The sequence below is a fragment of the Crocodylus siamensis genome, chromosome 2 (assembly GCF_052110815.1).
Source record: "Crocodylus siamensis isolate JL-2025a chromosome 2, ASM5211081v1, whole genome shotgun sequence".
Lineage (NCBI taxonomy): Eukaryota > Metazoa > Chordata > Crocodylia > Crocodylidae > Crocodylus > Crocodylus siamensis.
The window spans coordinates 286612629-286627520 of record NC_143396.1 but is presented as its reverse complement, the minus strand read 5'-3'; the positions used below and the strand labels follow the sequence as shown (position 1 = coordinate 286627520).

Below are 14892 nucleotides of genomic sequence, written 5' to 3'. Positions count from 1 at the left end.
GAGGGCAGTCCCACATGTGTTCTCTTTCTTACAGCACTAGTACAGGGACTAAGCCTTCCTAATCTAACACCCAACCTATACTGAGTGAATATGGAACCATCCATCGATTCTCCTATGGCCAAAGCAGTGTAACAATACACTGCAGAACATTAAATAATGGCAACAAAAATGCTGTTATTACTTACCCTGTAAAAAGAGAAACTTCAGGTTTTTCAATCTACTGAGCTGCAGCTGGGTCATGTTGCTAATTCCATTGTAGCCCAAATGCAGAACTTCTAAACTCTGCATTATTGGAGGCAGGTTTTCACCAAATCCTGCATCCCTACAACAGTATAGAAAATAGAAATATAAGTTCATTTTGTTCCCATTTTGTAACCCTCCCATACATACCAATTGGAGTAATTACATGGTGGTAAATAGGGATCTACCAACTGGACCAGGTTGAATATAAGTGATGCCAGGTTCCTACACAAAGTCTAACAAGTGCTGAAAGGAATCTAGTGTTTGGAGTTACACTAGGCTTAGGCAGACTTCCATGCTGGGAAGCTTGGTCAAGTTTAATTGGATGCAGACCACAGGCATCAAACAAACATGGAAAACCACTCTTCTGCCCACGGCAGCCTGAGCATGTATAAAGGAAATAGCTGGAAACTGCTGCTGAAGTCAGTAAAATATTTATGGCAAACTTTGGGTTTGTTCTCATGACAGCCAAACAGCAGGCAATATCCTACTACTTTGCTTGTGAAAGCTTCATTTTTGTTAAGCTTGACCCATAATCAGGCAGACTGAGAAAAATGCTGCAGTCCAGGGGTCTTATTGCACCTTTGCCACCGTCTCATGATGACCCCATTAACTTTACAAGGTACTGAGCAAACTCAGTTTTCACTGAGGTGTGTTGTTGCATTAGTACTACTGATGGTGACTTCACTATCCTGGTTGTGTGCAAGCAGAATACAACCCAATCAAGTATCAGCATATACATGGTGTTTCAAAAAGTCTGGTTTTACCAAGCTGAAGATAATTGTGAGCTGAATCAGCTGGAGAAACAAAGTTAAAGAGAAAAGAAGTGAATGTTGATTTGTACCCACTTGTGGATATTTTACTAAGAGCCTAAAAAAAGCTACAGTCCCACAACTGAGAAAGAAGTATACAAAAGTTCTAGGGAATTAAAAATAGTTGATAATGATGATAAAAATTAGAAGTTCGGTATCATAGAAAATTAAAAATAGTAGCATAAGGCCAGAAGGAGAAATCAGCAGCTAGCAGTTAAGGGGAATATATGAGTTTATAAAGTGTACTAGGAACAAAAGGAATCCTAACAATGGTGCTGCTCCATTACTAGATGGCAACAGAATTATCATCACAGATACATACAGAAAAGACTGAAGAATTAAATACATACTTCCAGTCTGTATTTTGGTAAAGGTCATTTGTCCTGACAATGATCATCTGAAACTTTCTATGTAACCAACAGGAACTGAGGAGGATGTTAAAGAACAGCTACTAAAGTTCTAGGTTTTTAAAAGAGCAAATGTGATAACTTGCACCTAAGTCTTGAAGGCCTGGTCAAAGAGCTCTCTGAGGCATGAATGCTCATCTTCAAAAAATCTGGGGAAGTTAGTAAATACTAAAACAAAGATAATGGTTGTCTTTCATTTAAGAAAGATAGATGCTACAAACTAAGTGTAAATCTGCCTGTCAGCTCAACATTGATCTGAGGCAAAATACTGGAATTGTTGACACATGACTGGACTAGTAAGAAAATAAAAGGGGACACACAATGAATGCCAATCAATATGGCTTTACTGAAAATAGGTCTTATCAAACAACCTTGATATCTTTTTTTGATGAGACTGCAAGCTTTGTTGGTAAAGATATAACATTGATATACTACTGCAAGGTATTTGACTCAGCAATGGCACAAAACACAAAATAAAGATATTAAAAACTAGCTAATTAAAATGTCTAATAATGTCACTGTAAATGGGGAAGCATCATGGAGCAAACATATTTTTTGTGGGTCCTACCAGAGTCAGTTCTTGGCCCTTTGCCACTGTACCTTCATATCAAGGAACTGGAAGAAAACAGCATAATTACTGATGGAGTTTGTGGATGACACAAAGATTTGGTGAGTTGTGAACACTGAGAAAGAAAGATTCTTGACATAGGTAAGCTGGGCACAAGTGAAAAAAACCACACTTGATTGCAGCCACATGTAAAATGATGCGTCTGGAAACAAAGGACACCTATACATGTGCAGTGAGACTGCTCTGATGCACTCTAATTACAGCACATCAGAGCAGACTTGATTAATTGCATCTGCTGGAGCATGGTAATTACTGCACTCCAGCAGACTCCAGTGTCACATGTATCAGTGTCCCTGTGCTGAAAAATGGTGGCAGGGATGCTTTACCTAAAGCTCATTCAACAAGCTTTAGTTAAAATGCCCCTGCCACCATTATTCAGTGTGGGGACGCCGATACACATGATGCTCCAGACACTTTAATTAGAGCGGTTCTCGGAGCCACTCTAATTAAAGCACACCCTGCTCCCACTTCTGGAGCAGGTCTATAAATGCCCAAAGAATACAGGCCAAATTTTAAACATGGGGATGTTACCTTGGGAAGCAGAGTTTGAAATGATCACCTAAAGAGGAGCTTCTATGCCATGCTGTGACCAAAAAGGCCAATGCAACATGCTGGTATAGCCACAGCAATACTGAGCAAGAGCTTAAAGAGACTGGTGTGGCTAATACGGGAAGAGTGTGTCTAGTTCTGTTGTCCACATTTCAAGGAGGATGTTGCAAAATTGGAAAGGATTCAGAGGAGGGGCACCAGAATTAATGAACTGGGAAATACATCCTCAGTATGCATATTACTTATTATACGGGATTCAATATATTTACCTTATCAAAGGCAAAATTAAAGGGCTATTACTGAAGAAAGAGCCCTTGGAGCTCTTGTGGATAGATCTCTGAAAACATCAGCCTAGTGGTTAGTAGTCATCAAGAAGGTGAACAGAGCATTAGGAATTGTTTAGAAAACAGAACAGAAAATGTCATTATGTCACAGTATAAATCCATGATGTACCCATCCCTTGAATAATGTGTGCAGTTCTGGTTCCCTTTTTCATCAAAAAGACAGAGAGTGCACAAGGAGCTTATAAGGAAACATTTAAAACTAACAGAAAGTTATTTGTTACACAGCACAGAGTTAACTTGGGAAACTTGTCACAAAATGTTGTGGAGACCAGTAATTTAACCAAGTTCCAAAGAGAATCAGGTACATTCATGCACAGCAGGCCAACTGATGGGTATTAAATATGTAGCTTCCAAACTAGGCCTCCCTGGTTCTCTGAATGCTGGATGCTATAGGGAAGAGGGTCAAAAAAACCCAGAAGGAAAAAAGATGGAGCAGCGCACGCATGGGCAGTGCTCCCTTGCACCGTGGAGAACATCTAAATGCGCAGTATGTGGTGGTGCAAATGTGTTTGTGGCACCACATATTGCATGGCCGTGCTCATCTGGACGTGGCCTGGGAGTCACTAAACACATTCTGCAGTATTGATCCTAATCTATAAATTCAAGTCACTTGGGCTGAACGCTTCAAAAGTAGCCCCTGATTTTAGGTGTTGCAGTCTTTGCCTATCCCAGACTTAGATGAGTGACAACAGTCTTAAATGGAACTCAAACAAACCCTCTAAATACAGAATCCTCTCTGGAAAATGTTGGCCATAACAGTTCTGTCTCATCAGTACAGTGAAGAAAATACTTATCTACCTCACGGGAGGGCTGGGATAATTAGTTCATAAGCCAAGTTCACTTCTGATGTAACTCGAGAAGACAAAGGAGTTATATCAGGGATACACCAGGCCCAATGTATGTGCCAAAGCAATAGCAATTTCCTCATAATTTAATTAAAAACCCTTGAATAACAGTTAATTGCAATGTTTATTTCATCGCAAGTCATTTTTTATTCCTCGCTTTCCTGTTTAAGAAGTTGGTGACATTATAAAATCCAAATAAAGCAACAGTAAAGAGGTGATTCAATGAATGTCATATGTGAGCACAGAAGCTATAGCTCCCAATGCAGTGGGCTATGTAATCCTGAGGATCACTAAAGGAAAAAGTCAGAAATTTCTCACACTTCAAACTTTCCCTGCCCACACAACCAGGCTCTGTGCGGACGGGGAAACAGAGATTGGGGTTAATGAAACCCACTGCACAACCCAGAGTGATGCTGTGGCCTCTGGATAGGAAGAGTGGGCAGCTTTAGCAGTGTGAGGCTTTTGTGTGGATCCTCTGAATTACCTCACTGGGAAGGCAGCACATCCCTTGGAAAGGAGATTTATCATTTAGAAAAGTGCCAGTGATGCATTAGTGGGGAGACACTCAGCTGTCTCCATCAGAGCCTCTGTATGAGCCCACAAGACCAGGAAAAAGCAGTAGTATCTCATGAGCATCCTAACCTAATGGAAATGAAAACAGACTCATCGTCTGACATACAGGAGAGCTGAACCAGCTCCACATGTACTTCTGCTAGTGTCTTTCCCCCTAAAGGATAAAAAAAAATTTAGGCACATAATCACACCCTCCAAAACGAAAGGGAAAAATCTGGGACAAGAAATACACCCAGGCAGATGCCAAACACACACCAACGAACGAAGTAAGGAGGAGCTGAATACTGGGCTGAGAAGTACACACGTGTGCAGCTACATCTTACATCTCTCTGTGATGTTCTGGAACTGTAATAATATTCACTAAAAAGTAGGATGGGAACCCTGGGTAGCAACTCCGCACAGCCTGTCTGATAGGACTGTAGTGAAACTGGCTGTGGTCGTTGTCAGAGCAGTAAAGCACTGACTGAATGAGCTTTGACATGTGCCTGAAGTTTCAATCCTCTTAGAATGCAAAAATAAGGACTGTAAACTGAAAGCTGATTTGGAAATGTTCTTCAGGACATGAGCTGACCTAATGTGTTGATGTCAAAAGAATGTAAAAAAGCTTTGTGGATGTCTGCTCCAGAGGGTGAGAAACAGAGGCATATCTGTGAGACGGGCACAGAAGAGGGTTATTGGCAGGATAAATGGCTGCCAGGACTAAATGAAGGATCAGGGAGGAAATGCGGATGAGGCTGTAAATACCTGTATAAAAACTTACTGCAGCATGAATGAGTCACTACGGCATGAAGCTCGCTGATTCTACTGATTGTGACTGCTATCGGGATACTTACATGCATAAGGCAAGCTGAGTTATCACACACCAGGCTCTAAGGCAGGGGCAGGCAATTATTTTGGGTGGAGGGCCGCTTACTGAGTTTTGGCAAGCCATTGAGGGGCTGCATGACAGGCAGCCAGGGGTAGATAAATAGGAATTTTCTAAATTTTTTAGGGGCCCCACGGGTCGGATAGAATGGCCTGGCAGGCAACATCCGGCCTGCAGGCCGCATTTTGCCCACCCCTGCTCTAAGGGGTCAGTATGACCTTTCAATACTGTCATGTCATTGTATACAGTTTTTGTTACTGATTTCAAATACAGAATGAGCTTAACTGTTGATTGACAAACATGACATCGCATACCAGGCAGAGGGACTGAGTTAAGGATCAATCAATACCAGATGCTTCAGAGGCAGGCAGGAACGTTCCATGCTATACTTAGACCAATGACTCTCAGTCAGGGTGCTATGACACCCTGAGGTGCCTTGAGATCCTTTTAGGGGTGCTGCAGGTTAGCAGGTAGGGGTGCAAACATGCTTCACAAGATAAACCAAAAGATTTAAAATAAGGATCCATAATGTTAAAAAAAAATTCTGACCTGCCGTGGTCTTTCTGAGTTCTCTGCATTAGAAAAATCGCTGTGTTAGTTATCCATAGTGAAAAAATGAGTGTAAACTAAGAACTGGCATTTTCCAAGCAGTGCCTTGGGTCTGAAAACGGGTGCCTTGAGCCTAAAAACCATTGAGAGCCACTGACATAGGCAGTTATGCTGTGCTATACAAGGAGAATGGGAGCAGAGAAGACAGGTACCTAATTTGTTTTCCAAAAGGTTAGAAGGTGTTGAGAGGCAGTAGTGGGGTTTCAGCAAAGAGCTTTTCCTCTGCCAAAAACGTTCTGCACAACCATCACTCAGGCTCTCAGTGCCTCAGTTTACCAAGCTGGGTCAGAACATAGAGCTGGTGATAGAAGCCTGAGCAGCCACTGATGTTACTGACTGAGAATGACACACTTCTGTCTCCTGAAGACAGCAGGGAGGGAAGCACCATGCTGCACTGTTAGTGGTCCCACCACCTCAGTAACTCAGGATGGAGGAAATGAATCAACCAGCTGCCCCACAAAGGATCTGTCTGTGTGCTCCCACATGTCAGGGGTGAGAGTGGCAGGGTGCAGAAGGCCCTGTCCTAATCAGAATACAGCCCAAGCAAGGTGGGGAGAAGAGAGTTTTTCAGACCCCTTGGGCTCTCCTTTTTCAGTAACAGAAGAAAGGACTAATAAGAAGTCATTGTAAAATGTGACTCTACCTGCTTCCTTTAGAAAGTCCTTGCTGCCCATAGCCACTAGAGGTCACTTTCTGGTACAGCAGCTGCCTGTTTGTTAAATGGCTTTGGGACTTTTGTCTGGGCATTATGGACTCAATATGATTGTAGTTCAGACACAATACCTGCATAAGCAAACCACATTGTTAGGCTATGACACAATTAATGTAATACAGATATTCCACTGCTGTCTGGTCATTATTTTGAAAAAAAAAATCTGACAGGCAGGAATAAGAGAGATTAGGAACTTTACAAAAGAGAAAACAGTTTATAATGAACATGGCTAGAAAAACAGGGAATAAAAGGACAGAATATGTGACTAACTCACCTTGACACTAGGCAGGAAGACTAAGCCACTGAAAGAGGTGAGATTGTTGTTCTGCAAATTCACATTGCAGACGTTTCTAAATTGATCGGCTGGCACCAAATCCACTGTTCTGAATTGAGTCAAGAACACAGTGAAAGATAAAAGTAGAAGCTGACGCAGACACGTGACCTAAACAAGCCCGCCTGTGTTGTGTTACTCACCAGAAAGCTAACATCTTCCATACAACAAACACACCCTTTTATTTCCTTAAGAGCAGTCAGCGAGAGTTAACTAATGCCCACATTAAAGGCAAATATCTGTTTTGTTCACATAATCGAACTAACTGGACTTTCTGAGGGCAATATATGAGCAGTGCAGACCTGGTGAGGAGAAATCCACCCCCCTCAGCCCAGAACCAAGGGATGAGCCTGCTACATGGGCTCTGAATCCGGATGGATGCCCCAACCCTGGCCCTGAGTCACCATCACTGCTACCCTCCACAGTGCCTGGTAAACTCTGGCTAATTCACATATGGGATGAATAATAAATCCACTAGGGTTCAATTAAACCCATATAACCCCACTAGGGTTTAATTAAAATGGCCACAGTCATAACTCGATTAGTAGACAACTGAAGTTTTGCCACTGGTGTCAATGGAAATGGGGTATTAGCCCTCAGTGAAACCCTTCTGGGCCATATAAGACCAAAGGCTAAGAGTCAATTGTTATAATCATCTTTACTGAGGTTCTTTCACTTTAAGAAACCAGGAGAGAAAAAACAATTGTCAGAGGACCAACATGTCTATGCAGACCACAGAAATGCTTTCCCTGTGGTTGTCACTACAAATGAAAGCTGGCAAAGTGTAAATGTTGGTAGGTGATGTGTGTGCTGCAGTAGGGCAGCGTATGGCCCGATGAATAGGCATTCTTATACTCTGGGGTATGTGAAAAAGCATGTAGTGCAAGTATTCTCTGATCATTCAGAAGTGAGTGCCCTTGAGGATTTACTGACGTGCGTTTAGATGCAGGATGGAATAACATCACATGGATCCTTCATAACACAGGAAACAGCAACACAAAAATATTTGTGCCCAATGTGCCAGTTTTCTGCATAGGTTTTTAGCTAGATTTCTGATGGATCAGAACAGGAATCAGCTAAGGCAAATACAGCTTTTCTGACCACAAGAAGTCACTTGCCCAGATGCCCATCCAAAATGTGCAAAGTCAGCGCAAATCCTTGTCTGGAGAAGAGAAGCATCTGAAGACAGAGACCATTTCCTCACCAACCCTGAGCAAAAGTATTCTGTTTGAGCTATGACATACCAACTCTGTGGATAAGACATGAAGATTTTACCCATAAACAGCTGCACATATGAGCTGCAAAAACTAAGCACAGGTTCTGCTTTGTTATATTTTCCTAACCATCATAGTAAATGCTATTTTTACCATATCAGTGACACTTTTGAAAATTACTGTACCTGATGGTGGAGCTTGTCCAGTTTAATTCTTGCATTTTAGTGAAGTTGGAATGCCCTAATCTTTCTGCAATAGTATCACAAGTCAGTCTACCACCAAATAAATCCTTGGCACTCTCGACTTCTGCTGGCTCCTGCAGGATGACATTTAAAAGTGAACTCTGCTGTATTAATGCAGACCTAGGACCTCCATAATATTGCAGGCATGTAAAGTTTCAGCTAATGCTGTCATTTTTAAAAAATGATAAGGACCTGAAAAATCAGACCTTGATATAAAGATGCCTTCAAAATTATAATTTAGCTCACAGATCAGCAATGTTTTTGGGCAGAGTGCCAACAACACCTGCAACCTCAACTTGTAAGATTTTGGCGTGCCAGGGGCAGACATTGGGAGAGCCTCCAGGGCCCTGATCCTTGTTGTGGTAGTGCAGCCCCAGCCCCTTCCCTGTCTGAAGGCACGCGTGTCAAGCAAAATGCCTTCACATGCCATGCAATGGCACATATGATGGGGGTTGCCTACCCTGATTTGGCTTTAAGACACTAATGTTATATTGGCTATATTTTTACTGAATAGGTTAATGACAAACATCCATGTGCTAAACTACAGAGCTGTGGCATAGACGATAACATTATTAGTTAACTAGCAAAATGTCCATCAAGAATGATGGGGAGAGACGGGGGCAGAGACGGAGCCCTGCATCTGGCTTTGTACCCTCCTCCCGCTGCTGCAGGTCTGGGACTGCTTGCCCCTTCCCCCCGCTGCTCCAGTTCCATCCCTGCTGTAACCCCACTCCACGCCACTCCAGGTCGAACTCTGCTCCCCTTGCTGCTCCTCGTCTGGCTCCGCTCCCCTCCTCACCTGCTGCTCCAGGTCCAGCCCTGCTCCCCTGCTTGCCCTGCCGCTCTGGGTCCAGCCCCATCCCCCTACTGTGGTCCAGCCCCACTTCCCCCTCCGCTGCTTCGGGTCCAGCCCTGCTCCCCCCACTCCCGCCACCATTCCAGGTCGGGCCACATTCCCTCCCCTCCCACCGCCGCTCTGGGTCCAGCCCCTTTTCCGCCACCTCCCACTGGTTCAGCCCCGCTCCCCACCTCCCCCTGCTGCTCCGCATCCAGCCCCATGCACCTCCCCCTCCCCACCTCTTGCCACTTCACCCCATGCCACCTCCCAGGAAGGAGGGGGGAGGGAAGCTTATATGCAGCGGCTGCAGCTGCCAGACAGTGCCCCCCACAGCAGTGGGCAGGGAGGAGAGGTGGCAGGGAGGAAGGGAGGGAGGGGAGTGGCGCCACGTCCCATGGCAGCATGGTCCACTGTATACTGGGTGGCCATGGGCCCTATGGCTGCACACCCCATAGTCACACACCGCACCCACCGTGGCAGCACGCCCCATGCCCATTGGTTGCAGTGCTGTGGCCACACACCTTGCGCCCCTTGGCTGCACAGCCGTGGCTACGCGCCCTGCGACTGCATGCCACATCTATGTGCCCCACCCTCCATGGCTGCACACCCCACAGCCATATACCCCAGGCCCCTTGGCTGCATGTCCCTTGGCTGTACACTGCAGCCACATGCCCTTCTCCCAATGGCCACATGCCCCATGCCCCTTGGCCGTGCTGCTGTGGATGTGCACCCCTTGGCTGCAGCCATACAGCCCCTGGCTGCATGTCCCACCCCAGCCGCCCCCATGGCCCTGCCCTGCTCCCTGATACCATGCACCCTGCACGCCCCTTGTCCATTGTCACATGGGGCGGAGCATGCAGCTGCGGGGCGCATGGCATGCGGACACAGGGCTAGGATAGGGCTGCGCGCCCTGCAGCAGTGCACCCCACCCTCCCACAGCTGCAAACCCCGCCCTGTCCCCTGCAGCTGCTTGCCCCACCCCCTGCGGCTATATTCCCTGCCCCCTGTGGCTGTGTGCCCCACCCTCCATGGCCCCAACTGCCTCCCCCTCCCTCCTGTCTGTCTGTGTGTCTGCCCTAATGCTCTGGGTCAATTGCCACCTGGCCTGGAGCGTTACAGACATACATACAGACAGACACACAGATGGAAGTACTACAGCTTTTATTATATTAGACTGATTTAGTAGGTGTTAGAATTTTTCAAGATGCTCATGCATCACTGTTGCTGCTGCACCTAGGATTGCTAATAATCATGGAGTAGGGTTCCTATAGTGCAAGGTGCTGTACAAATGGAAAGATGGCTTCTGCCTTACAGAGCTTGCTACCTAAGTATAAGACAAGAGTCAAAAGCTGAATAGAGACAGATGAGGGAATACTAGGAAACAGTGAGAATACTCGTCAGTGTGATAGGCAATGGTCTTGATTTAGAAAAAAATTGTTTTAACAAGATTATGGATGCATACAATAACTTACAACAGCAACACCATCTAAGGCTTTGAGTGATCCGAGATGGAAAATTACGAACAAGCGGTAGTTATCTTGTTTCCACACAATTAGATTACCATACATGTCCAGTATTATCAGATTAATTAAACCCTAAGAAAAAAATACACAGATTAAGCCTTATTATTATCATCACTCCAAACTTTAGTGAGCAAAGACATTGAGGCTGCTCTGTATGTTTGCCTGTAATCCTTTCTTCAGCTCACACCTCCATGTATCAAGTTTGCAACAACATTTTATAAAACCCAGGCCTTCTCATTTACACTTAGGCCACTTGATATCCATCTGGCTGCGTAAAGCAGGTATAAATTATGCTTGTACTTTGTTTAAAGCAATTCTGCCTTACCAGTCTGCTAAAGGATCTGAATGTAAATGAAAATCAGGCCTTCAGTCTCTTATTAAGTTAATAATGCTTGAGCCTTGGACTTGGTTCCTGGTAGCATTCACTGACTGCATCTGATGTGCAGAGTGGGTGGCTAAGGGAAGATAATTTTTAGCCCAATCCTGATGTGTTCAGCACCTCCTTCCCAGTGCTGAGCACACAAATCTAGATGGAAGATCAGACTAGAGGGTCTTAAGGACAATTATCATGGGTCCAATTTTTAAAAATGGACAAATGCAAGCCTTGCAGGGACAATTTAGGCAATCACTTGTTAACATGGCTGCCGACATTTATAGGAGGTATAAGGTAATTAGTAAAGAGCAATTTGCAAGTTTGTTCCCTGCTTTTCCCCAAACCTAAAGCAACAGCAGCCACCTTACCTTCAAGTGATATATCTCTTGGTTGGTAGATACATAGTTATTGCTTATGTAGAGTTCTATTAGTGGATAGGCTTTCTGCAAACCAGCCAATGACGTGATTCTGTTGCTCTCAAGAGAGAGGTAATGAAGATGAGACAGGTTGTCAAACACATGTCTCTCCAGGCTGATGAGAAGATTATTATTTACACTAAGTCGTGTTAGTTTGGTGAGTTTTGAAATTCCTGGGAAAATAAAGGAGATATCCTTAACAGACTACAGTGAAAAGCAAAAGGAATGGGCAACTGAGATGGTAAACCAAGCTACATGCAATATGATTTTGCTACCTGGGTCTGATGCCAGCAGGATCAGAAGGGACCACTGATGGCCTGTTCTCCTGGCAGCCCAAAGACTGTCTAGGGAGAGACCACTAGAGAGAGGCATCACCCTTAAAGCACCAGCAGAAGTCCTTGGGACAGGCTTTGAAGCAAAGGGGATGTGGAAGTTTGGAGGAGGATATAACAACTGCCCCAGGGTTACTGGAACATTGGATCTCAGAGTTTGCACACATAAATCTCTCCATTTAAAAGTGAATGTTTTATAACTTAGTTAATTACCATCACATTTTAGAGATTAATGACCAAAGAGATTCCAGCTATCACAGGAACTGTTATATTTCTTGTACCGAGTCTACAGGCTACAGCAAGTTTGTACGCTAAAAGTGCACATGCATCCAAACCTAAAAATGTTTTTTGATGTAAAGACCTAGACTTTGCTTTTCTGAAACACAGTTGCTCTGCCTCACATCTTTTCTTTGTTTCTGTCAAAGATTCATCACAAGAAATACCCTGGGGGTCTTCAAAAGGAGGCTGGATAATCACCTAGCTGGGGTCGTTTGACCTCAGCATCCTTTCCTGCCCATGGCAGGGGGTCAGACTTGATGATCTACTTAGGTTCCTTCTGACCCTACTAACTATGAATAGAGATCATTTATTTTTTAACCTGAAAACTTTAAATCATATAGTTCAGAAAGCAATAAAAATAAAAAGACACTAGAGTGGAAATGTTTCGATTGTGCCCAACTTAAATGTCTTGATTTAAATTAACTTTCTCAGTACAGTACCATCTAGGTTTGAAATGCAGTTTCCATCCAACGTGAGCTCTTCAAGGTTAAGGCAAGATTCCAATCCTTCTACTTTAGTTAGATTATTGTTGCTAAAAGATGCCCATTTTAAATTCCCCAGTTTCTCCAGGTTGGCAATTTTGGAGAGATGTTGTCCATCAAAATCTAAGACAGTGATCTGAATTAAAAGAAAAAGTCTCAGTCAGTCAATCTATCTGAAATTTAATTCTGACAAATGCTGCCATCACAATAATTCTATCAGCATTTTGCACTGATATCAATAAGAGTCTCTTCCTGAATAACACTGAATGTGCTACAGGTCCACAATACAATTGTGGAGGACTGGAAGAGGGCCAATGTGGTTCCCATCTTCAAAAAAGGCAGGAAGGAGGACCTGGGAAACTATAGGCCGGTTAGTCTTACCTTGATCCTAGGCAAGCTGTTTGAGAAAATTATGCTGGCACACATCCAGGAGGGGCCAGCAGGGGACTGCATGCTTAGGGGCAACCAACACGGGTTCATCAGTGGCAGGTCCTGTCAGACCAACCTGGTGGCCTTTTACGATCAGATCACCAGATCATTAGATGCAGGGGTAGCAGTGGAAATTGTCTTCCTGGACTTCCGGAAGGCTTTTGACACCGTCTCTCACCCTGTTCTCATTAAGAAACTGGGGGGCTGCGGTGTAGACACCCACACGGTCAAATGGGTCGCCAACTGGCTGGAGGGCCGCACCCAGAGGGTGGTAGTAGATGGGTCCTTCTCAGCCTGGAAGGACGTGGGCAGTGGGGTCCCGCAGGGCTCGGTCCTTGGGCCTGCACTGTTCAACATCTTCGTCAGTGATTTGGACGAGGGGGTACAAAGCACCCTGTTCAAATTTGCTGATGACACTAAGATGTGGGGGGACGTGGGCACACTGGAAGGATGCAACAGGCTACAATCAGACCTAGACAGGTTACAAGGGTGGGCGGATGAGAATAGGATGGGTTTCAACACAGACAAGTGCAAGGTGATGCACCTGGGGAGGAACAACCGGCACCATACCTACAGGTTCGGGAACTCCCCTCTTGTCAGCACGGAGGCGGAAAAGGATTTTGGGGTCATCATTGACTCCAAGATGAACATGGGCCGGCAGTGTGGGGACGCGGTCAGGAAGGCCAACTGCACCTTGTCATGCATCCACAGATGCATCTTGAGCAGGTCCAAAGAGGTGATCCTCCCCCTCTCTGCGGCACTGGTCAGGCCGCAGCTGGAGGACTGCGTCCAGTTCTGGGCACTGCACTTCAAGAAGGATGTGGACAACATGGAGAGGGTCCAGAGGAGGCCACTCGCATGGTCAGGGGGCAGCAGGGCAGGCCCTACGAGGAGAGGCGATGGGACCTGAACCTGTTCAGCCTCCACAAGAGAAGGCTGAGGGGGATCTTGTGGCCTGTTATAAACTAGTCAGGGGGGATCAGCAGGCATTGGGGGAGTCACTGTTCCCCTGAGCACCGCCAGGAGTGACCAGGAATAATGGTCACAAGCTGGCAGAGGGCAGGTTTAGGTTAGATATCAGGAGGCGCTACTTCATGGTCAGGGCGGCTAGGGTCTGGAACCAACTTCCAAGAGAAGTGGTGCAGGCTCCTACCCTGGGGGTGTTTAAGAGGAGGTTCGATGAACATCTTGCTGTGGTCGTTTGACCCCAGTACTCTTTCCTGCCATGGCAGGGGGTCGGACTAGATGATCTGCTCAGGTCCCTTCCGACCCTAGAAACTATGAAACTATGAAACAATTCAGGTTTTCATTTTAATATCTTCAAGAAGACTCCACCACCTGCACCAGAACAAACCATGATTGTGCAGCATAAATAAACATACTCTCAAATGCCCAATGCAGGTAAATCTAGCATCAGCATCATGCATAAAATGTTTCTAGTATAAACCGGATCTCAGTACTGGATTAATTTAACCCTTTCTGCAAACATGGAATAAGAATGATGTGATTTTGTTAGCCTGCTGTCACATGTCTTAATTCTAAATCCAGAGGTGAAATCTTGGTCTTGTTGAAGTCAACGGTAAAACTTTCATTTCCGATGGGTCAGGCTATCACCTGAATTTGTTAGCTTAGTATTCTATTAGGGGTTCAATGTTTATTAAAAAAGGATTAATCCTAATTTCATGGTTCCCTTTTATCTCTGATTCAGCATAAACATGTTCCTTTTTTTTCCTTTAATGTCTACATCATATTCATCTGTTTTGTTTTTCACGCCTGAAAAACTCTTGGGCAGGGATAAATTTAGATCCAAATGCATATTTCTCACTTAGCCTTGTCAAAGAACTGTTTT

The 14892-nt window shown here is 44.8% G+C and overlaps 1 protein-coding gene across 1 annotated transcript in view; it reads right to left on the bottom strand.

Moving 5' to 3' along the window:
- LRRC9 (leucine rich repeat containing 9) overlaps positions 1-14892 on the bottom strand; it is a 74081-nt gene that overhangs the window by 16934 nt on the left and 42255 nt on the right. Inside the window, exons 22-28 of the mRNA XM_090034303.1 lie at positions 12573-12750; positions 11474-11694; positions 10682-10804; positions 8315-8445; positions 6859-6967; positions 6516-6655; positions 186-322 (exon numbers count right to left, since the gene is read on the bottom strand). Coding sequence (XP_089890429.1) covers positions 186-322; positions 6516-6655; positions 6859-6967; positions 8315-8445; positions 10682-10804; positions 11474-11694; positions 12573-12750 — 1039 coding nt within the window. The remainder of the gene's footprint in view (positions 1-185; positions 323-6515; positions 6656-6858; positions 6968-8314; positions 8446-10681; positions 10805-11473; positions 11695-12572; positions 12751-14892) is intronic.